The sequence below is a fragment of the Engystomops pustulosus genome, chromosome 6, assembly GCF_040894005.1.
Source record: "Engystomops pustulosus chromosome 6, aEngPut4.maternal, whole genome shotgun sequence".
In the NCBI taxonomy this organism is placed as follows: domain Eukaryota; kingdom Metazoa; phylum Chordata; class Amphibia; order Anura; family Leptodactylidae; genus Engystomops; species Engystomops pustulosus.
Genome location: NC_092416.1, coordinates 47222570 through 47249336, shown reverse-complemented (window position 1 = coordinate 47249336; position 26767 = coordinate 47222570). Strand labels below are relative to the sequence as shown.

At 41.6% G+C, this 26767-nt stretch overlaps 2 protein-coding genes across 2 annotated transcripts in view; both read right to left on the bottom strand.

Annotated features, from left to right (window-relative positions):
* The window catches only part of PANK4 (pantothenate kinase 4 (inactive)), a 42621-nt gene extending 24161 nt beyond the window's left edge, over nucleotides 1-18460 (bottom strand). The window contains exons 1-9 of the mRNA XM_072155943.1: nucleotides 18295-18460; nucleotides 12533-12615; nucleotides 11876-12084; nucleotides 11250-11433; nucleotides 10941-11033; nucleotides 9742-9895; nucleotides 8599-8780; nucleotides 2093-2174; nucleotides 988-1088 (exon numbers count right to left, since the gene is read on the bottom strand). Coding sequence (XP_072012044.1) covers nucleotides 988-1088; nucleotides 2093-2174; nucleotides 8599-8780; nucleotides 9742-9895; nucleotides 10941-11033; nucleotides 11250-11433; nucleotides 11876-12084; nucleotides 12533-12615; nucleotides 18295-18388 — 1182 coding nt within the window. The 5' untranslated portion in view covers nucleotides 18389-18460. The remainder of the gene's footprint in view (nucleotides 1-987; nucleotides 1089-2092; nucleotides 2175-8598; nucleotides 8781-9741; nucleotides 9896-10940; nucleotides 11034-11249; nucleotides 11434-11875; nucleotides 12085-12532; nucleotides 12616-18294) is intronic.
* A 2515-nt stretch (nucleotides 18461-20975) lies between these two features.
* HES5 (hes family bHLH transcription factor 5) lies at nucleotides 20976-22714 on the bottom strand. Its single transcript, XM_072113253.1, has 3 exons — nucleotides 22588-22714; nucleotides 22312-22474; nucleotides 20976-22200 (listed from the first exon to the last, which is right to left on the bottom strand). The coding sequence occupies exons 1-3, from the start codon at nucleotides 22639-22641 to the stop codon at nucleotides 21974-21976; spliced, it is 444 nt and encodes a 147-aa protein (XP_071969354.1). The 5' UTR covers nucleotides 22642-22714; the 3' UTR covers nucleotides 20976-21973.
* Nucleotides 22715-26767: the final 4053 nt, after the last annotated feature.

Below are 26767 nucleotides of genomic sequence, written 5' to 3'. Positions count from 1 at the left end.
CTTATTGTGAATGGACAAAAATTTCACATAAAAAAGGATTTCATACCCTACTTGAGGGTGGTAATGGTATAGTGGGGTGAAACCATCTCTTTGAAGTCTTACTCCTATGTTTAGAATTTCACTGGGTGGTAATATCAATAAAGGACACCCTGAATAGCAAGCATACAGAGAGATTTCAATCACTGAGTAGGACCACCCACTGGACTCCTAAACCCAGAATAGACAAAGTACTGAATCTTTTACCACAAAATATAAAGGTGTTCAGCTCTTCCTGCTCTATAACATGCTGTCTGCATAATGTTCAATCTTCTGAACTCCTGCTCTATAACATGCCAATGGCATATATACGATATTACTCATATATTAAACACACACACACACACAATCAGCTCAGCTCTTCCTGCTCTATAACATTCACGTTATAATCCTTTAATTGAGTCAGCCTCCATCTGGCATGCAATGGTTGACAATTTAAAGGGGTATTCCAGGAATCAGCATAATTCATATACAAATGGGTCCTTAAAATATAAGCTTATATGTAATTAGTTATTTAAAATTTTGCTTCCGTTGGACATAGACTGTGATGAAGAATTAAAATGCTACTGGCCCTTTAATCCCTTCCCAGGTCCCGGTGCATGGAGCATACCCCCGGAATACCCCTTTAAGTACACCCAGCATTATAGCACATGCGGCAGACTTGTAGATGTGTCACAGAAAGGTGACTACAACCAAATAATATTACTATATCCACGCCCCTTAACTGTTCTATATTTCAGGTGTATAAAAAGTCCACATGACGGACCCAGGAAGGAAAACAATTATTATTGTACCTAGTATAAAGATTAATTTCGGTACATTATTTTGGTGCATAATATTTATGGGAGATGGTAGCAGTCTCTTACAAATCTTGAAATGCATAAAACATAAAAATGTAAATCACATTTCTCGTCTTATGGAGATTTCACTACATCCATTAAAAACACTCACTGTTCCACTTCGTGACCTCTGCATAGGGAAGACATCTGGAGAGGTGCTCATGAGCCCAGAACTGCCGGCATAGTTTTCCCCCCAGCTGTACAGGTTGGGATCTAGAGGGGGGAAAAAAAAAACCCACAAAACTTTTACATGAGCTTTACTAGGATGTGGATGTACGGTCGCTTTACATCAATGCGAAAACAAGACTAAGGAAATGTCCAGAAGCCACCGTCCATAATATAGGGGTGGAATATCTGCAGCAAAAACCTTTTTTAGAAGATTTTCCCCACAGACTTGACTCTCTGTGCCCAGGAAAGCTCCCGATGTGTACACATAATGACATATACGGGCAGATGGAAGCATCACTACTGCCTGTGTCTTCACAGTGTACATTGTATAATGTAGAAAACACTGGAAGGAAAGACGCAGCACACTGCATCTTTATATCCTGCTTGAATTAATTATTTGATCAGCGGAGGCCATGAAAGCCTATAGGGGACGGATGTTACAGTATTGCATCCATTCTCGGTCTCCGCTGAGTGTATACTCTGGGAGGTCCCCAGTGATGTAACTGTCACAGTTACATCACTGGGGAAATACTCTGGACATCAGAAAGAGGTTAAAGGGGTTATCCGAGCTTAGGAATAATCTAGGGCCAGGCTGGGGCGGGCTATTTAAAAATAATAAACATGTACTTACCTCCTCCGGTGCTGCTGATGTCCCACGCCGTGGTCCATCTGATCTGTGCGCCGGTTTGTTTACAAGGGCACACAGGGAGCTTCCGACCGGAGGCTCCCATCCAACACCATCTCCAGGCGCTTACAACACAGAGATAGGGACGGATGGGAGGAGCTGTCCGGAAGCTCCCTGTGCACCCTTGTAAACAAACTGGGGCACGGATCGTGGCGTGGGACATCAGCGGTGCCAGAGGAGGTAATAACACGTTTATTATTTTTCAATAGCCGGATGTATATTGATATATCACCTAATATCCTGCCCCCAACACATACACACACTACAAAAAAAGGTAAAGTGGCCAAACCCTTTAAGACACTTTGGGAATGTAGCCTTACAGAAAACTGAAACTTTACATCTCATAGGGATCCTTCATACTTACTATCTTCTTCTGCACCTTTCAAAAATGCACCAATTGCCCCGAGGTAACCTTCATGCCTGAGAAAAAGTGCCTGTACTTCCCCCTATAAACATAGTAATGAATATAATGCAGTGCAATGAATATACAACAATATAGACAGAAAAGGCATTATTGTATTACGCGAATCAAAGAGGTTGGGTTCATGATGATGGCCCCTATCTATATCTCCTTTCAAAGTATAAGCATCTCACTAAATCTGCAGATGTATAGAAGCAATTGGATGGTCACATTTAGATAAGAATCTCATCTTTAAGATCACATAAAAGCCTAATGTGATGTGAAAGATCTTATCTTTAATATGACACCAGTCTGAAGTGACTTGTCCCTAGCAAAATATGACTCTTCTCTGCTGTTTTGCACATATATACACACACACAAAAAAGATTTCACATACAATACGGAATCTTAGAAAATATATAAAGCAAAAGCACTGGCACTAACTAGGAGAATAAAGTAGGAGTATGAATAGTGATTTTCACCAGTAGGATTTGGTGACCTGCACCCAAATCAAAAGAAGGACACTGACATGTGGATCTCTTGGAAATAAACAAAAATCAAGGTACACTAGTGCTAATCAAAATAACTATGAAACTACAGTCATAGCCATAAGCTTTGAGAATGACACAAATATTATATTTTCACATGATCTGTTGCCCTCTGGTTTGTCAGATGTTTTTATCACATACAGAAATACAAGTGCAATCATATTATGAGTAACAAAAGCTTTTATTGACAGTTAGAAGGAGTTACTGCAGAAAGTCAATATTTGCAGTGTTGACCCTTCTTCTTCAGGACCTCTGCAATTCTCCCTGGCAGCTCTCAATCAACTTCTGGACCAAATCCTGACTGATAGTCCTTCATTCTTGCACAATTTGTTGGTTTTTGTTTGTTCACCCGTCTCTTGATGATTGACCACAAGTTCTCAATGGGATTAAGATCTGGGGGGTTTCCAGGCCATGGACCCAAAATCTCTATGTTTTGTTCCCTGAGCCATTTAGTTATCACCTTTGCGTTATGGCAAGGTGCTCCATCATGCTGTAGAAGGCATTGTTCATCACCAAACTGCTCTTGGATGGTTGGGAGAAGTTGCTCTTGGAGGACATTCTGGTCCCATTCTTTATTCATCAATGTGTTTTTAGGCAAAATTGTGAGAGAGCCGATTCCCTTGGCTGAGAAGCCGCCCCACACATGAATGGTTGCAGGATGCTTTACAGTTGGCATGAGACAAGACTGGTGGTATCACTCACCTTGTCTTCTCCAAACAAGCTGTTTTCCAAATGTTCCAAACAATCGGAAAGGGGATTCATCAGAGAAAATGACTTTACCCCAGTCCTCAGCAGTCCACTCCCTGTACCTTCTGCAGAATATCAGTCTGTCCCTGATGTTTTTTTCTGGAGAGAAGTGGCTTCTTTGCTGCCCTCCTTGACACCAGGCCTTGCTCCAAGAGTCTCCGCAGTCTCACAGTGCATGCGGATGCACTCACACCTGCCTGCTGCCATTCCTGAGCTCTGCACTGCTGGTAGCCCGATCCCGAAGCTGAAACACTTTTTAGAGACGGTCCTGGCACTTGCTGGTCCTTCTTGGGCGCCTTGGAGCCTTTTTGGCAGCAATGGAACCTCTCTCCTTGAATTTCTTGACGATGCGATAGATTGCTGACTGAGGTGCAATCTTTCTAGCTGCGATACTCTTCCCTGTTATGACAGTTTTGTGCAGTACGGTTAACAGAAGAGAAACAATGATGCCAAACACCAGCCTCCTTTTAAAGTGTCCAGGGGTTGTGATTCTTACTTAATCATGACAGATTGCTCCAGTAACACAGGTGTGGGTGTCGATTGGGACAGGGCTGGAGATCAATCACTGAAACTATGTTAGCTGCTCCTTTTAAGGCAGGCCTGCAATGATGTTGAAATGTGTTTTGGGGAAAGTTCATTTTCTAGGCAAATAATGACTTTGCAATTAATTGCTGTTAAGCTGATCACTCTTTATAACATTCTGGAGTATATGCAAATTGCCATTATAAAACCTGATGCAGTAGACTTTGATACAAATGTTAATTTCTCCATTCTCAAAACTTATGGCCATGACTGTATAAGACCTTAAAAATAGGGACAGTGCATCTATAGGGACGTTCACTATACTTCGAGTATTTCAGGTGTGTTTAACAAGCCAAACTAAAAGCCAAAAGAAAAACTAAAATTAATTACAATTACATGCTTTTGCTAAGGCACAACATCCCTCATTTACCTGTCCCTGATTTATGCAAATACAAATAATTCTATTTATTTATTAAGACCGATTGGAGCCATGGCATTTATTAGGAATAAAATCCATATGAAAAGCCATACGAACTGTCAAACAAATGGAATTATACAGGCAGTCCCTGGGTTACGTACAAGATCGGTTCTGTAGGTTTGTTCTTAAGTTGAATTTGTATGCAAGTCTGAACTGTATATTTTAGAATTGTAGCTCCAGACTAATTTTTTTTGGTCTTTCCAACATTTTTAAAATTCAAATGTCACAATACCAGGATTAACAATATACCATAATTACAGACACCTTTAATAACTGTTATAGCTGTTCATAGTAGCCTAGTGCTAAAGTGCAGTAACTTACCTATTACCAGAGGTTCGTTTGTAACTAGGGGTCATCTGTAAGTCGGGTGTGCTTAAGTAGGGGACTGCCTGTATATAGATATAGTTTTTGGCAAGGACACGCAATACAATATACATAGGATGTACGAAAAAAAGTGAACATATAAAGAATATTAGAAAACACTATATGATGACCACCCTATGTGTACATATTATAAACTATTCCATAAATGCCAATTTGATGCCTAAAAATTCTTTGCAATAGACAAAATTCATTGGGACACATGTACAGACGGTCCCCTACTTAAGAACACCTGACTTACATACGACCCCCATTTACAAACGGACCTCTGGATTTTGGCAACTTGCTTGTACGTAACCCAGGGACTGCCTGTATCATAAGCCAGGCTTTTCTGACTTTTAGACTTTTCTTGGCTTTCCTGTTGGTCAGTTGTATCTTAACCCCTTCCCGACATTTGACGTACTATTACTGCATGGCGGGAGGTGCGTTCCCGCAAAATGCAGTAATAGTACGTCATGCTTCTGGCGCCGGCTCCAGAACAGAGCCCGCGCCAGAAGCTGCGGGTGTCGGCTATATATTATAGCCTACACCCGCCTCTAACACCCGCGATCGGAGATTTCTCCCCGGTGCCCGGGGCTGCGCGATCCTCTTCTGTAAGCCGGGCCCGTGCCTTCTGGCAGGTGTGTTACATTACACAGTGTAATACATCTGTATTACACTGTGTAATGTGAAGAAGAGCTTGAACAAGTGATTGTCCATAACAATCCGTACAATAACTCAGAAACATTTTTGGACCCGCTCGGTGAACGCCGTAAAGACAAAACCCGTAAAACACGCCAAAAATGTACATTTTTCATAAAATCTCTACACAAAAATGTTCTAAAAAGTGATCAAACAAAGTTATGTGCGCTAAAATGGTACCACTGAAAAGAACAACTCAACTCGAAAAAAATAAGCCCAAAACTAGCTCTGTCAACCAAAAACTATTAAAGTTACGTCTCCGAAAAGGTGGCGATGCAAAAACAAATGAGATTTCCTCTATATTAGTTTTTATCCAGTAAAATTGTCAAAATAAATGAAAAACTGTATAAATGAGGTATCACCATAATCGTAATCACCTATAAAATAAAGATAATATAGTATTTTTAGTGAACGGTGTACGAAAAAAAAAATAAAAAATACGAAAAAAAAGTAAACCAAAATTGACAATTTTCTTTTCACCCATACATTCAAGAGTTAATAAAATCTCATCAATAAGCTAATGACCCACGAAAATGAATTATTTGTAAAGTGCATCTCATGTCGCAAAAAATAAGCCCTTATATGTCCAAATTGCCAAAAAAATAAAGATTGTATAGCCAATAAAAAGTGACAATGCATAATCTGCTCTGAATGGCGCAGCTTCCCTTCGATGCCCTGGCGTGTGCCCATACAGCAGGTTACCCCCACATATGGGGTATTGTTATACACGGGAGGGATTGGGTATCAAATTTTGTGGAGCATTTTGGTATTTTATCCACTGAGAATTTGTACATTTTTTGAAAAACACATTCATTTAGCCAAAAAATTTTACTTTCAAAATTGTATCCGATTTTGTTTTAACCCCTGTAAAACAATTAAAGGGTTAACAAACTTCATAAAAAGTTGTTTTACGTACGTTGAGGGGTGTAGTTTCTATAATGGGGTAATTTATGGGGTTTTACTTTTATTTAGGCCTCTCAAAGTGATTTGAAACCTGAGCAGGTCCCTCAATAGCAGGATTTTGTGTTTTTTATGAAAATGTGAAAAATCGCACCTAAAATTCAAAGGCCGATAACATCCTACAAAAATAAGAGGATGTCTAAAAAACCATGTCCACATAAAGAAGACATTTAGTGAATGTTAGTTATTACATTTTTTTGCGGTTATGACTATGTATGGAAAAAGTAGAACATTTTGAAGTTCAAAAATCAAGAATTTTTCCAAATTTTTCACCAAGTATCTGATTTTCTCATAAATAAATGCAAAACATAACACCAAAATTTTTTAAATAACATGAAGTACAAAGTGTCACGAGAAAACAATTTTAAAATCACTTGGATATGTTAAAAGAGTTTCAGGCTTCAGCGTTAAGGGGTTAACGTTTTTTCTTTAGCGATACATGTGGCTTTTGGTCTGTAGTGAATTTGCGACTTTTTAGAAGAAAAGTCCCAAAAAGTCTCCAAAAGTCGTAAACAGCTATTTTCTACGCTTGATCAGCCTTAGCACAAAAATGTGTGACTTTTTTAAAAAGTTGCAACTTTCACATCTGGATTAAGGTGATAACTCAGGGAACACTTCAGGAAACTAGACAATGGCGAACTTTGAAAGAAGATAGTTTTAGGCGCAAAAAAAAAAAAAGTCGCAAATGAGCACAAGCACCATGAAAAGTCTCAAAAATTAAAGAAAAATGCAAGTTAAGTTTGATACATGTGCCCCATTGTAGTTGGAGGGGTGGTAACTACATCAAACAAATGTCGAGAGTGGAAAGTAACTTGGTATTCCTATTGGTCTTAATAGCGAAATAGAATTATTTGCCTTTGCATAAATTAGGGACAGGTAAATGATATACACAGCTTAAACATTATCTATATATCAGCCCCACATTTTTTATTGTCCCAAGTCATGAAACATACAAAGGACCAAATTCTTTATTACATTGGACCCTATATAGATAAAAGATATAAAAAGTACAAATACCGCACATCAGGAACAATGATGCCAATTATCTATATTTTATGTTGCAGGCAGTAGATATTGTGCCTTATATTAGCAATAGCACAGAACTGTAATTAATTTTTATTTTTTATTATAGTGCATCTTCCTTAAATTAATTAAATAATTTACAAACACTTTTTTTTAACTTTAGCATTTTATTTTGTAAAATGTCTTTTTAAGTTTAGGAGAAATATACAAAATACAAGTTTATCCACTCGCTGTAGTTTGGTGACGTCACCAGACGAAACTCATTCTGGACTGTGTATGGAGCCATAGCCACTACCCGGGCTACACTCCTAGTGCGACACCGAATTGGATTATATACTTCAAATACCACCATTGGATCTAGCAGGAGGACATGAACCATACTGCAGGGTCACTGGAGGTGCACTACGGGACCTTTGGAAATTTTACCCCTCACCGTAAACAGAGTACATTGAAGCAACATAAAAGGTACCACTATACTCTATATTTTATACAAGATCGCCGCGTATATACATCGGTGGGCTTCTATAGTGGGAGCAGATGATTGAGACAAGCAATATGTAAAGATAACCATGTTTTTTTCCATCAAGTGTTTAGTTATTCAATCAGAATTTTACTCCAGTTTGGCTTGTTAAACACAGCTCAAATACTCTAAGGCTGCATTCACCTGATCCTCATGGGGACGTACATACGTCCCCATAGACAGCAATGGGTTCCGGCGGTAATACAGTGGGATGCGTAATGTTCTATGTTCTCCCCGTGTATGGCTGTGTGCCCTGCATCCTAATGGAGAGGGGAGGGGTGCGCAGCACTTCTGCCTCCTCCTTTCCAGCGTGCATCCTGTGTGCCCATTCAATTATGGCTGGGCAGGCATACATTTGTGTGCAAATAACCCATGTACAATGAAGGTCCCTAAAGATGCACTGTCCCCATTTTGAAGGCCCTATACAGTTTCATAGTTAATCTGATGAGCGCTGGTGTACCTTGAGTTTTGAATTTTAGAAAGGACATTTTATGTTCTACCTGAGGGGGTAGTTTAATGGAAAAAAATTTTGTGACAAGTCCGTTTAACTAATCTCTGACAATTAGATCATCTTATTAGTAAAGTATTCTCCCAATTTCATCCACCTTACCTTGGAGAAGAAGTTGATGCTGTATGTGATGGTGTGCATTGTGACAGGGTGACCTCTGATGAAGAACCCCCCGAAGTATACTTGAGATAGGTTATGTTGTTTGGCATAGAGACAAGCCAACTGGCCAATGTCATTGCTGATCATGTGTAATAAGCTTTTTGCCATGTCTTCTTTGGAGAATTCTACAGCAGAAGAAAGGAATAGGAATGGATTTGGGTGCAGACACCTTATTTGTCAGATAAAAGGTGTGTTGCGGTTTATGTATTCCGATGGCTTTATCCGTAGGCTTGTGGTTCTGGCACTCCATATTCCCACTTTCAATGAAATGGTACTCTTGCATTTAAACTGCTGCTCCATTAAACCTTATAATGGTCATGGGGCAGATATAGCACCAAATTTGTGCAAACAACTAACTGCAAAGATTTCACCGAGAGGTTCCTGTTTCTATTTTTTGCCTGTATAAAAAAAGGATGCAAGATGTTCCGCTACTGTTCAAAACCAATAGCTCCAACATCCAGATTTTGATGCAGAAATGTGATCACTGGTGCACTAAAATGGCTGTAGTAGATACAGATTACCAAGTACGTCCCTCCCCCCCCCCCCCAGCCCACCTTGCTCCCTGACCACTTTTCAAAAAACAGGTGAGCAAAAACATGATAAAATGAAATTGCTTGGCACACTGGCATGCAAGGCGTCAAAAATCTGTGTGCTAAAAAAATGTGTAGTATTGTTCCTATTACCCTTCCTAGGAATGTATGAATAAATTGGACACCAGTCTGATAGGAGTCCATGAACATCCCAACAATATCCATTCAGTGCTGGCAGTGCCAAACCCGTTGCCCATGAGCGAGTTCAGACGGGGGAACTCAAACCTATGCGTTTGCAGGTGGTCCCGCACCAAAGAATAGTACAGAACTTAGTATGCAAGTGCAATTCGCAATTCTTGCAAAATTGTGTAGGGGAATGGAACAACCCAGTTGTCAAAATTACTCAGATTTTTAGTAGTAATAACAGGAGCTATATAATATAGTAATTTACAATCAATGGCGGGTATGGAGGGCACCCATAGAATATTATCTGCCAAGGAGGTTTCATAAGAGTTTACCAGACATAGGATCAGATTTCTATACTGATGTCTATTACCTTTATCTACAGTAGAAGACTTGCCAAAGCTGCTTGCAATTAGATTTCCTGTTAATCCCAGGATTTGGTAACCGCCTCCATATATATCCTTCACCAGCATGTCCACATTTGTGTGTTGTCCTTTGGCCGCCAGTTGAAGCAATTCATCAAACTTCTGTAGAAGACAAAAATGTAGAGGGCAGTCAACCCTTCCTTGAGTATAGAAAATATATCCAGAATTGGAGCGCAAGACTTCAAAAGGAATCTACCATCAAAATCCATCATGATAAACCAGGGACACCTACTCATAAGAAGATTACTACAGTCATGGTGCCTGGATCTATATTTTAACCTTCGGAGAGAAAAAGATCTGGACCGCACATCCACACATTATACAATTATCTTTTGCCGCTAGGCTACATTAACAAAATGAGCTGGAGGTTGTTAGTTACATCAAATTACTTAAGCACACTAACCACTTCACGGTGACCTTGTTTTAGTGGGCCCCTACATTATATGGTGTGACACTATAAAGCGTCCACCTGCACCAGCAGGGACCGAGACCCAAAAGCCCCCCAGCGCCCATACTTGAGCATTCAAGACCTGTTCACATGGTGCGGCGTTGCATGGTATCCACCATTTCCGCTGTGCTGGTGCGGAACCGGAACCCAGGTCTTGGACTCTGCTGGTACTGTGTTGTGGCTGCGGTGGATGCCATGCGATGCTGCACCCAATAGTATAGGGACCCACTGAGGGGTCACTGTGAAGTAGTTAATGGCCTCATGTAATTTGATCAAAATGTAACCAACAACCTCAAGTTCATTTTGTTAATGTAGCGCAGCAGCAATATATCATTGCAAAATGTGTGGATAAGCGGTCCAGATCTTTTTCTCTCCAAATGTATATCAAATATCTTATTTGTTAGCCAGAGCCTCCTTCCTTCTAAAATCAACTTTATGCTAATGATCATGAAGGGTTCTGGGGATATTACCAGCCCCCTCCATGTTCAGGCTTCACAGGCTGTTACACAGTCTCATCCTCCCCCTTGCTCTCTAAGCACTTTCCGCTACCTCTGCCTGATGTAATCTCAAACAGTGGAAGGTGGATGTATAACAGCCTGCGCAATGTAACATTCTCTGTGGCGATTCCAAAAACACATTTAGGAAAAAGTTTAGCAAAACTCCACAGGCATTTCTCAAAAATAAAGTTGCAGTCCTGACCTTTGTCTTGGTAAGTAAAGCTCCGAGCCCCCAAAACGTACCACCTCCTATAGAGCTTCCTCCAATACGCTCAAACTTGTCTTCTGTCTCTACCTGCCAGGGAATAACAAGAACCAATTTTATCAACTGCTGGTTGTTCATGAAGCAGGACCAGTCAGTCATACAGTCACCATGAGGCATAGGAGTATAAAATAAGGGGTGTAAAAAAATAAATTAAAAAAAAAAAAAAAAAAAAAAAAAAAAAAAAACACACTGACCATCTACCACCAAAAAGAAAAAACAAAAACAAAACAATTTTATAAAGCTTACCTTAACTATAGATACTCCTGATCCTATATTGACTAGTAAATATGGGAAAATATTGGGGTGAGTGGTTTGAAATCGAAACTCCGGATCGGCATGCTTGACATACACAAATGCCTCATGTGGAATATTCTTTAGAACAAAATTACATCCCTTTATCAGACAAGTCATTTCATCCTCCTTATCGACTCTAGGAAGAAATACAAATCCATATTATTATAAGGACGTAAATGACATCTACCATCAGATCTACTGAAGGTAGATGTCCCAAACATACTTGCTTGTCCTGTCTGTCAGGGGATGATATCGCTTTTATGAAGTCCTTTGACATCTACATTGTTCTAAAAAAGACGTTACAAAGATATTCAAATGAGCCAGAGATGCTCAGGGCTACGCCACCCAAGTGCCTCTCGGCTCCACCTCCCACTAATACATGCACGCTCCCGCTAATACATGCACGCTCCCACTAATACATGCAAAAACAATGCCGATGTCCCAGGACTTCATAAAAGTGAGACCATCCCCTGACAGACGGGACGGGCAAGTAAGTTTTGGACATCTGCCATGAGTAAATCCGATAATTGATGTCCTTTAAAAGAGACTTTCAAATGTATTTGGCAAATAATTCTTACTTTAATCCCAATTTCTTTTCAATGAGGTCTTTAAATTTGTAGGCTCCTCCTCCAGTTGCTTTGATAACCTTGGTGTCTGTATTCACCAGGTGATCTTTGATGAAATCCAGGCAGGTTTCTATATATGTGTTTTCAAATTTGATGAAATGAAGCCGCGCAGTGATCTCTTCTTGTTCCGATATTTCATATAACAATGCTTGATCCGCATCCTAAACAAGAGACGAGAATGAAAGCCATCAGTACAAAGAGAATACCCTCTCATGTATTTATAAACAACTAATGCCATATTTAATCCTCTATAGAAGAAAGAGGGATTAGGGGTCCCAACTTTGGACTGCCACCAATCAGATTGTTATCCCCTATCCTGTGAATAGGGCATAACAATAATACTTGGAATAACTCCTTATAAGGAAATCTACCACAAGGATCAAGGTTTGTAAACCACACACCCTCTGTCAGCATCCGCTCTTCTTTTAGCTTCTCATATACTTAATTTTAAGAAAAAATATGCGGCAATTTGCATTTTTTTTTTTTTTTTTTTTTTTTTTTTTAATATTAAGATATGAGATGTAGAAGTTACATATTCTGGTTTTGGGTGATGATAATCACTATTTCAGTTGTGTTTGTTACAGATATAAATACGGTATAAATAGTTACCTTCCCGGTGTGATCGAATGACCTGACTTTGGCTACTTTATGCTGTACTGTAGAATAATAGGCCAACTTTGTTAGGGAGCCACCTGGGGAGGAAAAGCTGACATAAATGAAAATAAATCACAACAGCAGCAAATACTTGGACACTCAGCACAAACACACACACACAAAAAGTCACGAGACTATACTGTGAAGTGCAAAAAGTTTGTAAAACACAATAATTAAACCATGTGGCTTTATGATCCGCCTTGTGTTATAGCAAAACTACATTGCCTTGAATGGAACTACACTGCAATACTAGAGACAACCTGTGCACAGATGGGGCAGTATTTTAGGAAACAGTGGGGCTCATTTACTTACCCGGTCCAGTCACGATCCAGCGGTCTCCGACGTGGATTCGGGTTCTGTCGGGATTCACTAAGGTCGTGCGTCTGATATCCAGCAGGTGTCGCTGCTGCACTGAGGTCCGCCGCAGTTCACCTGCTTCTTCCCGATGCATGTAAGTGCTTGATCTTGCGAAACATTTCGTTTTTTAAATTCCGTGGGCTTTCCGAATCAGTCAGGTTGTCCAACGGCCACGCCCCTCAATTTCTGTCGCGTGGAAGCCGGCGCGATTGCGCTGAAATCCGATCGCGTGCGCTGAATTCCGCCGAAATACGGAAAAATCCGGGAAACCCGATGAAAGTGCGGCCACAGAGCCCTTAGTAATTGAGCCCCAGTGTATTTGTAAGCATGTACAACCAATAAAGGAACATACAGATTAAGTCGACAGATGTTTTTAATGGAATTTTCCCCACAAACTACACATCAAGCCTTGAAATTCTCGCCCATTCTGAATTCAGTGTGAGGAAACAGATCTATCCTTTAAATCACTAAGTACAAGAACCAACTGGACTGCAAAATCCAGGAATTAAGGTAATGAAAAAAAAATAACCGAAAAGAACTGAAGTATGGAAACTACAACAAACATTAAAGCAGATTATAAACTCAGGATATTTGTAACTTTGTTCACCCATAACCTAAACTCCTGGTGAGTCTTTCCACACAAGAAATACTTCCCTTCTAACCTAGCAAACAAAGTTTACCGTATCATTGCCAAAGAATCGTCACGTCCCAGATTCTGCCGACATTCAGACGTAGTAAAGCCTGAGCAGACGACAAGTATTTTAATCTGTTTTATAGTTAAAAGGTCAAGACAACTTTTATTGATCCCAACAGCATAAGGCTTTGCCTAAGTGAAGTGTGTGTGTACTGACGGATCAGAAGTGTCTAAGAGCAAAACTGTACTAATTTTTCATGGTAACCAATCAGAGCTCAGCTTTCATTTTCCTACAGCCATTTATAAAATTAAATCTGAGCTCTGATTGGTTGCCATGAGAAACTAGAACAGGTTTGCTTGATAAATCTCCCCCAGTGAATCTAACTGGGTAGAAAAAAATTGCATTAGATGGACCTCTAATTAGTGTGGCACCAGCGTATATGGTCCTATAACTCCTCCGTTTTTCTAAAGCATAAAATATGTGAGCCCGTTCCTCCATTTCCTTATGCCTATTTAACACCTTGACATCTGAGGCATTAGCGACTATTACACAAAACTATTATAACAATAAAAACACTTGTTCCACCTTACGGACTTCGGGAGAGAATTATTAGAAGTGTCTGAGGGCAGAAATGTTCTAGTTGCCCATGGCAGCCAATCAGAGCTCGACTTTCATTTTCCCACAGCCGTTAAATAAAATATAAAAAGCTGAGCTCCGATTGGTTTCGGCAACTAGAACAGTTTTACCTCAGACACTACTGATAAATCTTCCCCTCTGCGTGTAAGTATGTACTTTTACGTAGAAGATTTGGATATAGAGGTAAAATCTTCATATGAATGGTGATTTATTTACCATGTATGACAATTTAGAGAAGCCATATGACCTCAATGGGCCACCATACAGGCACAATTTATATGTGAAATTGTGCACAATCCCTTTAATCTATCCACGGATAGCTCAAAAAGTATGGTTGTGTTCCTTTAACAGTATTCCAGCAATTATAGGTTATTCCCTTTTCAATGTATCATTCATAACTGCTACATCAATGAACATCCTTCAGACATCCCCATTATTCACACCAAAGGCATGAATGTACATGACCCCCATTATTCTCACCAAAGGCTGTCAATGTACACTGTGCTTGTCTTCTCTCCAGAGCACAGTACATACATGGGGGATGTTGGGGAGACTTTCCCATTTGGTGAAGTTCCCAGTCATCATACCTCCAACAATCAAGCAGTTCTCCCCTACCCAACAGATAGGCTATAACCTCTACGCCAATCCCCTTTTAAGGGGTACAGCCATACATTGTTGAACCCCCTTTCTTTTGCTTGGTGGGGGTCCCAGCGAGGGATAGCGAATACTTAACTTATTACTAGAATACTGAAAGTCACAAAACTGTGAAAGAATCTCTCAATAAGGGACTTAGGTTTTATATGAAGGCAGTAAAATGCACCCCGAAAAAGTGGCCACATGCTCTAACCATATTTAGAGGAGGAGAAGGCCATGTGTTTCTCTGTAAGTAATGCAAAAATAGCTTAACAGATACCTCTAAATAAAGATCTCTAGATTTAGAGGGATTAGCTCCAGCTACCTGTCCCTATAACTGGCCAGCTAGATTATACAAGGTCTGATCCTTCTCAGCACAAGGTTAAGTTATATATATAGTAGTAAGTCTGCGGAAGAGTTGCTGTCATGGGGTATAATTTCACTGCATCAAAGGCATCTGAGAAAAAAAAAACTGCATTTGGTTTATGGTGGATTTTTTTGGCTGAATATATCCTTCTAACTGCACGGCCGATAGTAATGAATTGGACCAGGCATTATTCTTTTCTCTTCTCCAAACAGAGGGCGACCATAGACAGTCACACATAATTTTTGCCATGGTATTAGTGCCAAGACCATAGCTCGATTTAGGAGCCAAAGGAGCAGAAGAGAATCAGCTTGTTTATGTGCAGGAAGTCTTACCCTTTCACCCTTGGTTACATATAGAACAAGCAGTCCCCGACTTAAGAACACCCGACTTACAGATGACCCCTAGTTACAAACGGACCTCTGGATGTTGGTAATTTACTGTACTTTAGCCTTGGGCTACAATAAACAGCTGTAACAGTTATTAAAGATGTCTGCAATTAAGATTTATTGTTAATCCTGGTTCTTATGACAATCCAACATTTTTAAAATCCAATTGTCACAGAGACCAAAAAAATTTTGCTGGGGTTACAATTAGAAAATATACAGTTCCGGCCTACTTACAAATTCAACTTAAGAACAAACCGACAGAACTTATCTTGTACTTAACCCAGGGACTGCCTGTACTTGGAACCTATTGCAAAACCATTTCCGCTAACTTTTTCTATTGCCATTGGTGTAGACACATGGGCCCCACAAATAACGGAGCACAAGCCCACTGTCTGCGGCCCGAGAGTGCATGGTGTTCATGTGTTGAAGCCTAATATATTATGTGATGAGCAGCAGCGTAGCTTGAAGCTGATGAGCCCCACTGCATGGTCTGTGCCAGGCCCCTGACTATAATGTATGGTTTATAGTACTAATCTTATGGCAAAGTGACACCTTATGGGCCCCCCAAACCTCTTGGGCCCAGCTGCAACCCATATTACAACCCTGGTGATCAAGGTGCAGATCTATTTCAAAAGGTTTACAAAAAAAAAATTTCCCAAAGATTCAAAATAAAAATACATCACACAACCTGTGGACATGTGTTGTGTTATGTTTTTAGAAGAGAGCAGCCACATGACTGCGGTTGTGAATCATGGTCCGTGCTCTCATCAAATTTCATGGACCGACGATGTCGGAGAGGACAGTGTATGGTGATATATCATACAAAGATTCCCTTCTTACCCACTGTTATGAATGTGAAGCTTGACTCCTTACATCATATATCACTTTGATGGCTGTTGACCCGTTATTCGCACTGTGGTCAATCCGTGAAATCCATCCAGAATATGGACTGTGATTCATGGACCAATCACAGTCATGGGCTTCTAACGTTACAGGGTATTATGGTAAAGCGGCCATGGATGTATCCATACACAGAGATTTTAAATTTATTGGATGATAAAGAACTGAATTGAGAATGCAGTTCCGAAGTACAGTATTTTTTACCCACACAACCATGGGGTTAAAGAGAAACCGTCACCAGGAGCCCCTTTTTCTGGGCACCCCATGTGCACATCAGCAATAGTAAGCCCTATTCAAACATTTTTTTTTATTAATTTCATTAACTTATATAAAAATGTTATCTTCTCTCCTCTTCTGGTGTGTCCGGTGTCATCTGGGTGTGTTCATTAAGCAGCGGTTCCCCCCACCCTCGGGAAACCGTTCTGTCATCATGCATATTCACAAAACACGCACCCATCACATTACTAGCCGCACCACCCTTGATTCTTTTCCCTCCTTACTACCCAATCCTGGTCCCTCTTCTCGCTAACCTCGTAAGTCAATTCTCACGCCTGCACAGTCAGCATCTTCTCGCAGACATGCACAGATGAAGCGGAGCATGCTCTATCTTTTCCCAGTGTACGGCAGGGAATGGTGCCAAACATGTGTGGCACCGTACCGCCGCCATTATCGTCTATGGGGACGTATATGCGGACACACATACATCCCCACAGACAGGCGTGTGAAGGAGGCCTTACTGCATAGAAACCCCAACCACAGTGCGGTGCATGCGCAGATCAACGCGGTGGCCAGGCACCGGTTCCCCTTCATCTGCGCATGTCTGTAAGAAGATGCTGATGACGCAAGCATGAGAATTACCTGATGCGGTTAGCGAGAAGAGGAGCCGGGTCCGGACCAGAATAGAGATGCCAGGAGGGGAGAATCAAGGGGGAGGGGTGGTAGCAATGCAATGGCCTTGCTTTTTTTAATCTCTCTATGACAGAAAGGTTTCTAGAAGGTACAGAGGAAACTGCTCCTCAATGAATGAACACAACAAAAGAGGGAAGAAGGTCAACTTTGATATAAGTTTATGAAATTAATAAAAAAAAAAAAAAGTAAGGATTATAAAAACTGTTTAGGATAGGGCTTACTATTGCAGATGTGAACATGGGGGGCACTGAAAAGGTTCCATTTAATATTTTAGGAGTGATCTGTTCTTAATATAATCTGAAAATGGATCCCTGGCCAGTACCCAGAAGTATCTGTCTATAGGGTAGAGCCAGTAGGGCCATACATTAATATATAACAGCTCATATGTTACATGCTGATTGTACATTCATAGCAATGGCCTAGGAGCATGAGATACATGCATCACAGGGCACGTATAAAACAGTAGGGAGTGCTGTGACCTCCATTATATAACCATACATGACAGCACATGCACACACCACTGCTCTGATAACTATTACATCCAGCAGGTTGTTTACATTCTGCTTCACGTCCCTGCAGGGTATACGGAGGAGCATCATGGGAAATGTAGTTCTTTCCACGCTTCAGCACTATTAAACATTCCACCGTCCCTCCCTTTAAACTACAACTTCCACAAAGCTCCGCAGTTGCCAAGACTTTAGGGAGATGTAGTTCTAAGTCTCAGTAGCAGCTATGATATGCAAGAAGAAAGAAACTACACTTCCCATAAGGCTATGCGGCAAAGTCAGTATATTGTAGAGGAGCTAACTTGCGGTAACTGGCAGGCTGAAGGCATCTGCTGGTGACTTGGGCTCCGCTGCGGGTTGGCCCGGGCACTGATGGGGCGGCACTTACCGATGTCAATGGCGAAGCGCTTAGCGTTCTCCAGGTTCCGGAATATCTCGTCTGCGGGGAGGGTGATGCTTTTGTCCATGTTGGCTCCACTCATCAGTAGATGCTATTTCCTAGTGGGCTAAAGGCCCTCCGACCACGTCATGACCACGTGACAAGACTCTAATGTGGGAGGGGCAAACCTGACGTGCAGGAAGAGGGAGAGCAAGTCAGTGGAGGGAGAAGGGGTCCTGAGGGAGAAGACTGTGTGCAGGGGACGACTAAGAGAGCTGCCAGAGTGACAATAATGAGGACAGTGGGGGAGTAGTGAGGGGGCAGTCTATGGGGGAGCAGCCTATGGAGAAGGAGCATGATATGGGGAGCAGTCTATGAAGAAGGATCAGGATATGGGGGAGCAGTCTATGGAGAAGGGGCTAGCTATGAGTGGGCAGTCTACGGAGAAGGAGCAGGATATGGGGGAGCAGTCAATGGAGAAGGAGCAGGATATGGGGGAACAGTCTATGGAGAAGGAGCTTGAAATGGGCGAGAACTGAGCAGTCTGGGTTAATTAGACTTGGGGAGCAGTATTTGTGAGAAGCACTGAATATTTATGAAAGAGAGGGACTGGAAGGGCAATTATATGGGTGAGCAGTCTGCGTGAGTTGGACAAGGGCAGGGAGAGCAGTCTGTATTAGAAGGTTTTGGACTGATTAAGTGGTCTGTGAAAAGAGGACAGAGTGGGAGAGCTGTCTGTGTGAGAAGGGGGATGATATGGGGGAGCAGTCTGTGCAATAAGGAGCAGTACTGAGGAAGAGGTATGTGTGAGAAGGATGAGGATATAAGGAAGCAGTCTGTAAGAAGGAGGAGGACTGAAAGAAGTGTGTTACAATAAATTGGACTTGGAGAATAGTCTGAGTGAGAAATTCAGGAAGAGAAGAGCAGTTTGTGTAAGAAGAGGAGGACAAGAGGGAGCAGTCTGTGTGAAAATGAGTGGAACTGAAAGAGCAATCAGTGTTAGAAGGAATTAGAATTGGGGAGCAGTCTGTGTGTGGGCGGACTGGTAGAGAAATGGGGGTTGGTGTGGGGGGAGCAGTCTGTGTGAGAAGGAGGAGAACATGAGGGGAGCATTCTGTGAGAAGGAGGAGGACATTGGAAGGGCAGTCTGTGTAAGGAGGAGGAGAACATGGGGAGAGAAGTCTGTGTAAGAAGGAGGAGAACATGGGGAGAGAAGTCTGTGTAAGAAGGAGGAGAACATGGGGAGAGAAGTCTGTGTAAGAAGGAGGAGAACATGGGGAGAGAAGTCTGTGAGAAGGAGGAGGACATGGGGAGGAAAGTCTGTGAGAAGGAGGAGGACATGGGGAGGAAAGTCTGAGAAGGAGGAGGACATGGGGAGGAAAGTCTGAGAAGGAGGAGGACATGGGGAGGAAAGTCTGAGAAGGAGGAGGACATGGGGAGGAAAGTCTGTGAGAAGGAGGAGAACATGGGGAGGAAAGTCTGTGAGAAGGAGGAGGACATGGGGAGGAAAGTCTGTGAGAAGGAGGAGGACATGGGGAGGAAAGTCTGTGAGAAGGAGGAGAACATGGGGAGAGAAGTCTGTAAGAAGGAGAACATGGGGAGAGAAGTCTGTGTAAGAAGGAGGAGAACATGGGGAGAGAAGTCTGTGTAAGAAGGAGGAGAACATGGGGAGAGAAGTCTGTGAGAAGGAGGAGGACATGGGGAGGAAAGTCTGTGAGAAGGAGGAGGACATGGTGAGGAAAGTCTGAGAAGGAGGAGGACATGGGGAGGAAAGTCTGTGAGAAGGAGGAGGACATGGGGAGGAAAGTCTGTGAGAAGGAGGAGGACATGGGGAGGAAAGTCTGTGAGAAGGAGGAGAACATGGGGAGGAAAGTCTGTGAGAAGGAGGAGAACATGGGGAGGAAAGTCTGTGAGAAGGAGGAGAACATGGGGAGGAAAGTCTGTGAAAAGGAGGAGGAAATGAGTAGAGAAGTCTGAAAAGGAGGAGGACATGGAGCAGTATGTGTGAGAAGGAGATAGGAGGACATGGGGGAACAGTCTATATAAGAAGGAGGAGGGCAGGAGGAGCAGTCTGTGTTAGAAGGAATTAGGTGAGCAGGTATAAGAGGGGGAGAACCTGTGAAAAGTAAAAAGAGGACATTGTTTTGCATACTTTGTGAGAAGAGGGACCTGGGGGAGCAGTCTGTGTGAGGTGAGGAACTTTGGGGTGAAGGCTGTATGAGTAAAAAGGGTAAGGGGTGTGTGAGGAGGGGTCACTTTCTCCCCTGTGGCACCACTCAGGGAGGCAGCTGCTTGCAGGGTATATATAGTGTTATTTGTGGTGGTCTGACTGCTGGGATGGGAGTCTCGGCTGCACACGCTGACACTTCATCCAGGTATAAATGGAGTCCCAAGCCAGAGCACCTCCTTCATTATCTTCTGCTCTATGTGTTTGGTGGATTTTGGAAAGGGGTTAGTGTTGGTCATCACACTGGATACACAGTAACATGTCAAAGGACTGCAGCTTCTATAAAAGGAATGGGGAGCTGAGCTGCAGTACCCCTACATGGCCACTATACAGTAAATGGAGCACTTTTATTCTGTATAGCTGTAGGATGGCTGGAACAAATACAAATGTAAAGGTTTATGGGTGACGTGTGTGTGACAGAGACAACATCAAGAAGTTCACACCAGATATCACCAAATATTTTAGGGAATATTTTATTCCGTTTCAGGTAATATTCCTTTAGTCTTTTGAGACCATGAAATTACAGTTTCTGTGTACAAAACACTTAATACAAGAAACATCCCCCAGGATGGAAAATACAATTCATTACGAGTAACTACACTTGCAGTTACCATACAAAAATATTTTGTACAGTGTCTTTTTTAAAACAAAAAGTCTAGTTTTTTTTTATGTAAGTAGATGAGTAGTCCTCAGAAAATCTGAGAAACACTTCATCCCATCTTGGAACAGTCATCCTTATAAAAGGTACATGGTTCTCAGGATGTCCTGGAGACGTCTCCAGGGAACACGCTGATTATAAAAACCCATTTGGGTACACAATATCACCCCCGATAGATTTCTTCTTAGAGAATACAATATGGATATATAGGCACTTAAGAATAAAGTTACAGACATAGTAAGGCAATCTATGGCATCAGACTTCTTGAGCAACTATAAGTATCAGCATTTTATAGTAAGCAAATGCTGAGAAGGCCACCAGTTGCCACGTATAAAGAAGCCTTTGCAAGGCAAATACAGTCAAAACTTCATAGAAGTTGTAAACAACACATTTTTTGATTGTCCTGTTAGGAATACTAAGGCACATCACTAGAAATCTTATAGACCTCTTCATGGAAGGAAGACATAAGAACATATACCGTTCTCAGTGACCTTCCTCCTTAGACAACTTCTTAGAAGATACACATTGTAGAATGAGCAGGGCAAGGGACTCCTTCATAAGGTTTCCTGCTGCTCAATAGGGTCCTACAATAACCCACTACATGTTGCAAGGCAACGTAAAGTCCTCAATATGGAAATACTTTTTGAAGGTATCCTTAGGATAATAGAACACTTTTCAAAAATAGTCTCTTTTGGATGCTGAAGATAACTTCTTCCTTGTATCCAAACGTACTGGAGTAGAACATAGTTCCTTACTGGCAGAAGTCCATTACTTATGTCGTACGGTCCTTAAACTCCTCCAGTTTACCATGGCCTCCAGATTTTGGATGGTACGTTTGCTAAGGTGGCTTTTTTCTGGTCACAAAAAGTAGGACTATTCTGAGGAACCTTCAAGTGGTTGAGAAGTTGCTTTTGGGCCTCTCCACTTTTTGGGTAGTGGCATAGGAACTGCAGAGCTTCTTTGACACACCAGGAGTAGCCTTGGTTGTAATCCTGCTGTAGATGTTCAACAGGAATGCTCTGTGGTTGATCTGGAAGGAAAGCAGAACAAGAGATAAGTCTTCTGCGTTTTGTTTTTTATTAAGGAGAACATCAAGGTCTTGGACTTGAGATTGCAGAATGATAACTATGGGACAACTTACTTTTTTGTTGTAGGTAGCTCACAGCCATCTCCAGGATATCAGCTTTCTCCAGCTTGACATTGGGCTGTTGTTTCTGGAACTCTTTCTCCAGGAGAAGTTTGAGTTTCTCGATGCTGTTATTAATCCTATCTCTGCGCATCTTCTCCACAATGGGTTTTCTCAGCTAAAATTAAATAATACAAAAATATAAGTCAACTGGTTCATACACAGGATAGTAAAACATGAAATATTAGGACATAAGGAATCAAAGGCGAGGCAAAGTGATATGAAACTTACTTTGTTTTTCTCCTTAGGTGAGAGGCTATCCATAGTCATGTTGGTGGGTGCCATGTTTTGCAGGGTGCAAGGAGCTGCTGAGTTTCCAGAGCCGAGCTAGAAGTGATCTGGGATGTTGAGCCAGGGCTCTTCTATTTATACCCCCGAGCTTGCATACAAATGCATGAGTCCCTCACTTGTCAGACTTTCCCACACTCACATAGCCAATACATGCATTCAGCAGGACAATAGAGGAGGCATCTATTACAGCATGGTAAATTGACTGTGAATTGCCTGAGGATAATACCCCTGCTCCCAGCAGAGCAGGTGGAGAGTGTGTTATACAATAGGGACAAGCTTTAGAATGAGGTGGGAGAACGTGGGAAAGGGCTTCCCATCACAGTAGTCATACTGCTTCCCGATGAGAACATGGACATAGCAGTATGCTGCTCTTTTTGAAGTGTGCCAGTCACACATGTGCGCTGAGAACAGATGTTGGGGAGCCAGGCACACATCCTGGATAAAAAGGCAATCACATTGTTATTGCAACCTTAACGGCTTATCTATTTCAAGCTTTAGATAGTGGACATAGTGGTCACCCAACTTTTCCAAACTTTTTAGTAGTTATCCTTCTCCAGATATACACGACTGCACAACAAGGTAGATTGAGCTAATAGGTCTTGTAGCCTTCCCTGAAAATTCAAATGACATCTATCATAAGTTGGGGAGTGGGCGCTGAGGTCTTGACCCACAACTAGAACATAGGGGAGCACTCTCTACTATGTACAGTCCCTATTAGAAGTTTTGCAATATATTGACTGTACTTATCTTTTTACGTAAAGCTGAAGGGCCCCAAAACTTAACCCATTTTTACAATTGATGGGGATATCAGGGATTAACCTCAACCTGCTGTAATGTGCACAATGTGACTTTGAAATATGACAGCATTTTGTCACTACTTTTACAAGAAACACAAGTCTGTCTTAAAGCGGTTGTACCAAGTTTGCATGTTATCGTGTGATCAGTGAGGGTCAGTGCTGAGACCCCCACTGATCATGGAGCTCCGGTACTCCAGATATTTGGGTCCCAGTCTCACTAATAGTTGAAGCAGCAGGTCAAGTATGCATCTATTATTAGTTTGCTAGGCCAATTCTACTCCATCAGTTAGACCCCTGCTGCTTTAACTATTAGTGATACCGGCACCCCAATCTCTGTAGTACCAGAGCTCCATGATCCATGGGGGTCCCAGCAGATGGACCCTCACTGATCAGATATTTATCCTGTGGATAGGGGAAAACATGAAAACTTGGTACAACCACCTTGGTGGGCATCTCTGATTTGTTAGAGTTCGGCAAAGGACAGTGACACGATGAAACTTTCTAAAAAAAAATGTGAGCAGATTTTTCTGGGACAGCAGGTTAAAGGAAACCTGTCAGTGCTATTTGGGACCCTACATTACCCACAGTTTTTACCTTATATAAAAAAAAATTATGTACTTTTGTTGGTCTGGAGCTCTTGAAGTGAAGCTGCTATAGCACACCTTGGCTTTACTGTGCATGTGCTTTAGGTACTGCGGCTTCATTGAATCACGGAGAAGAGTCTGACACTCCTTATGGAACTCATCAATGCGCCCATATAGAAAACCTTTTTGGGACACTAAACCACAGGTCCATAAGGACCTGTAGTTGGTTTAGTGTCCTATATCACGCTGACAGGTTCTCTTTAATTGACTAAGTGAAAATTAAGGTGAATCATTTAGTTGAAATGTACATATATTTTAGATGCATACATTCTGTCCGACAGATTTTTCAAGCCTCCAGTACATGCAATTTTACAAGATCAGAGTCCATCTGAATGAAACGTTTATAGCCCATCAGATTGTATTATGAGTAATCCACACTACCCAGGGGATGCATATAATTTAGCACGAAGAGCAAGGTTCAGGCTACTACAATAAACAACTTTGCATCGTGTAAAATTGTAAGAATATGACACGCTCGTCATGGTGACTACGGTCACAGCTGTATCATACATTCCGATAAAAACTATGGATAATGAGATCCTGCCTGCGGACATCTCATCCAGGGTCCAGTGGACCCTCTTATAGTCAGTGAGGTGTTTTTTTTGGATACCATCGACTGAAGGGCAAAATGACAGGAAAAGACATTGACACAAAGTCATTGAACCCTTATGACAAGTGTGTCTATAGAAGGAAATGTTCGGTGAGAGTCTGAGCTGCTCTTTTAGCTTCTGTTCACACCTTTAGACTCTCATGGACAAACTTTAGTCATTAAAAGGACAGACACAAAGGCCGGGAGGTCTTCTGTTTTTAGGGACTAATTTGCATAGCAGTGGACATCAAATAGCCCCCTGTGCTTTCCTCTTCACACCATTGCGTTAATAAGCTAAATAACACTGAAGGATTCTGGAACGTCATGAGACATGCTTCACACTTCAATGTCATTGTGGGAACCCTTCAAGAACTCTCATAGATACTGTTCAGACATGGGAATTTCTGGCGCTGGTTCAGAGAGAAAGATGAATTAGGACCCTGGGAAACGTTTTATGGAAATTGGATAAATGTCAAGTAACATTGTTAGAAGTTGCTATGACATCAGTTTTCTACAGACAATGACATCACTAAATCCAGGACACTGATGTCACCTGAAGTGACAAAGCACATAAAGTCATGTTAATATGTACCAATACATTTTGCTTAATTCTGACAGAAAGTTTTCTGTTCTCGTTCTTACTATTCTATTTCGCTTATCTCCAAATCTCCTCCAAACACTAATTTTTCTGGTCCTTTTACAGCTTTTTCATCATTTTTATTGGCTTTGAATTTCATGCATTTTTTTGGTTATTGCCTTTTTGATGGTATATTTTTGAAAAGGGAAAAAATTACTATAGATTTTCAATGTCAGGCAAGTAGGAGTTAATAATAATAATTAATTATTCCTTTATTTATATAGCGACTACAGATTATGCAGCGGTGCACAGAACTTGCCAAATCAGTCCCTGTCCCCAATGGGGCTCACAATCTAATCAACCTACTAGTATGTTTTGGTGTGTGGGAGGAAACCCACGCAAAAACAGAGAGAACATACAAACTCTTTGCAGATGTTAACCCTGGGACTTGAACCCAGGTCCCCAGCGCTACAAGGCTGTAATGCTAACCACTAATCCATCGTGCTGCCTCTTATGCAGACTTTGCCAATTAAGCGCACCTTGCTGGCGAATTACGGCCATTGATGCTCCATTGAGGGATTATGGGAAATATGCAAATACATTTTCTGGGGTGGGATAAGGAAAATATCCAAGCAACATACAACTGTAGCTCGTTGGCCAAAAATAAGCGGCTATGGCGCAGTTCAGAAACACAATTAAAGTGCAGTGGGAGGAGCTTCTCCCGATTACTAATGCAGTTAGATGTACACGCTTGTTATCGGGAACAAGCAAAAGGTGTTTTCTCGGTCAACAATCTAACACATTGCTTGTTTTGCTTATTTTCATAACTCTTGGTGGCCTTTTTGTGAAGCCATCATAAGGTTGAAGTAAAGCCAGTCCCCTATAAGCGGGTTCGGAAAAACATTGTGCACTGGAGGGGATTTCCCAGGGCGGACCTCCTATCAATAGGAATGAGCTGATGGAGTGCTGATCAAGTGACACAAGGTTTGGACCTGGAAATTCTGGCAGCTCATGGAGCGTTTTTCTCGGACCCGTAAGAAAACGGCCCAACACATCTTTATGCCTCTGTTTTTGAGAGTCTTCTGAGTCAAATACTCCGGTAGAGCTGAGCTATGTGTCAGTCACCCATAACTATATATGCGGTGCCTCATTTCGTATTTTCTGCGATCAAGACAGTTTTACACGTTGTTTTTATTCTTACAAATTTTTACCCAACTTGTCACCGGTAACTCCTGCTATTAACACACAACCTCCACATAATAGTTTCAGTCTCTTTTACGTTCAGAACAATATAATTAGTTAAATGCAACAACTCGGATGAAAAGGAACCCAATGGCAACTCCCTTCTTCATGTGTTCCGATAAGAAAAATGATATTTCCAGTGCAGAGAACATAATGAGTAACTGGGGCACAATGACGAGATGGAGAAAGGGACCTTTTCAGTTATTTTAGCCATTCTTAAAAGTACTTAAAACCAACCCTTTTCACCTCTTCAGCAGCTCATTCTGATGTC

Coding starts and splice junctions, on each gene's coding strand:
- HES5 (XM_072113253.1), bottom strand. CDS start 22,641: ATGGCACCCACCAACATGACTATGGATAGCCTCTCACCTAAGGAGAAA. Junction 22,475..22,587: donor CACCTAAGGAGAAAAACAAA/GTAAGTTTCATA, acceptor ATTTAATTTTAG/CTGAGAAAACCCATTGTGGA. Junction 22,201..22,311: donor GAGCTACCTACAACAAAAAA/GTAAGTTGTCCC, acceptor CTTTCCTTCCAG/ATCAACCACAGAGCATTCCT.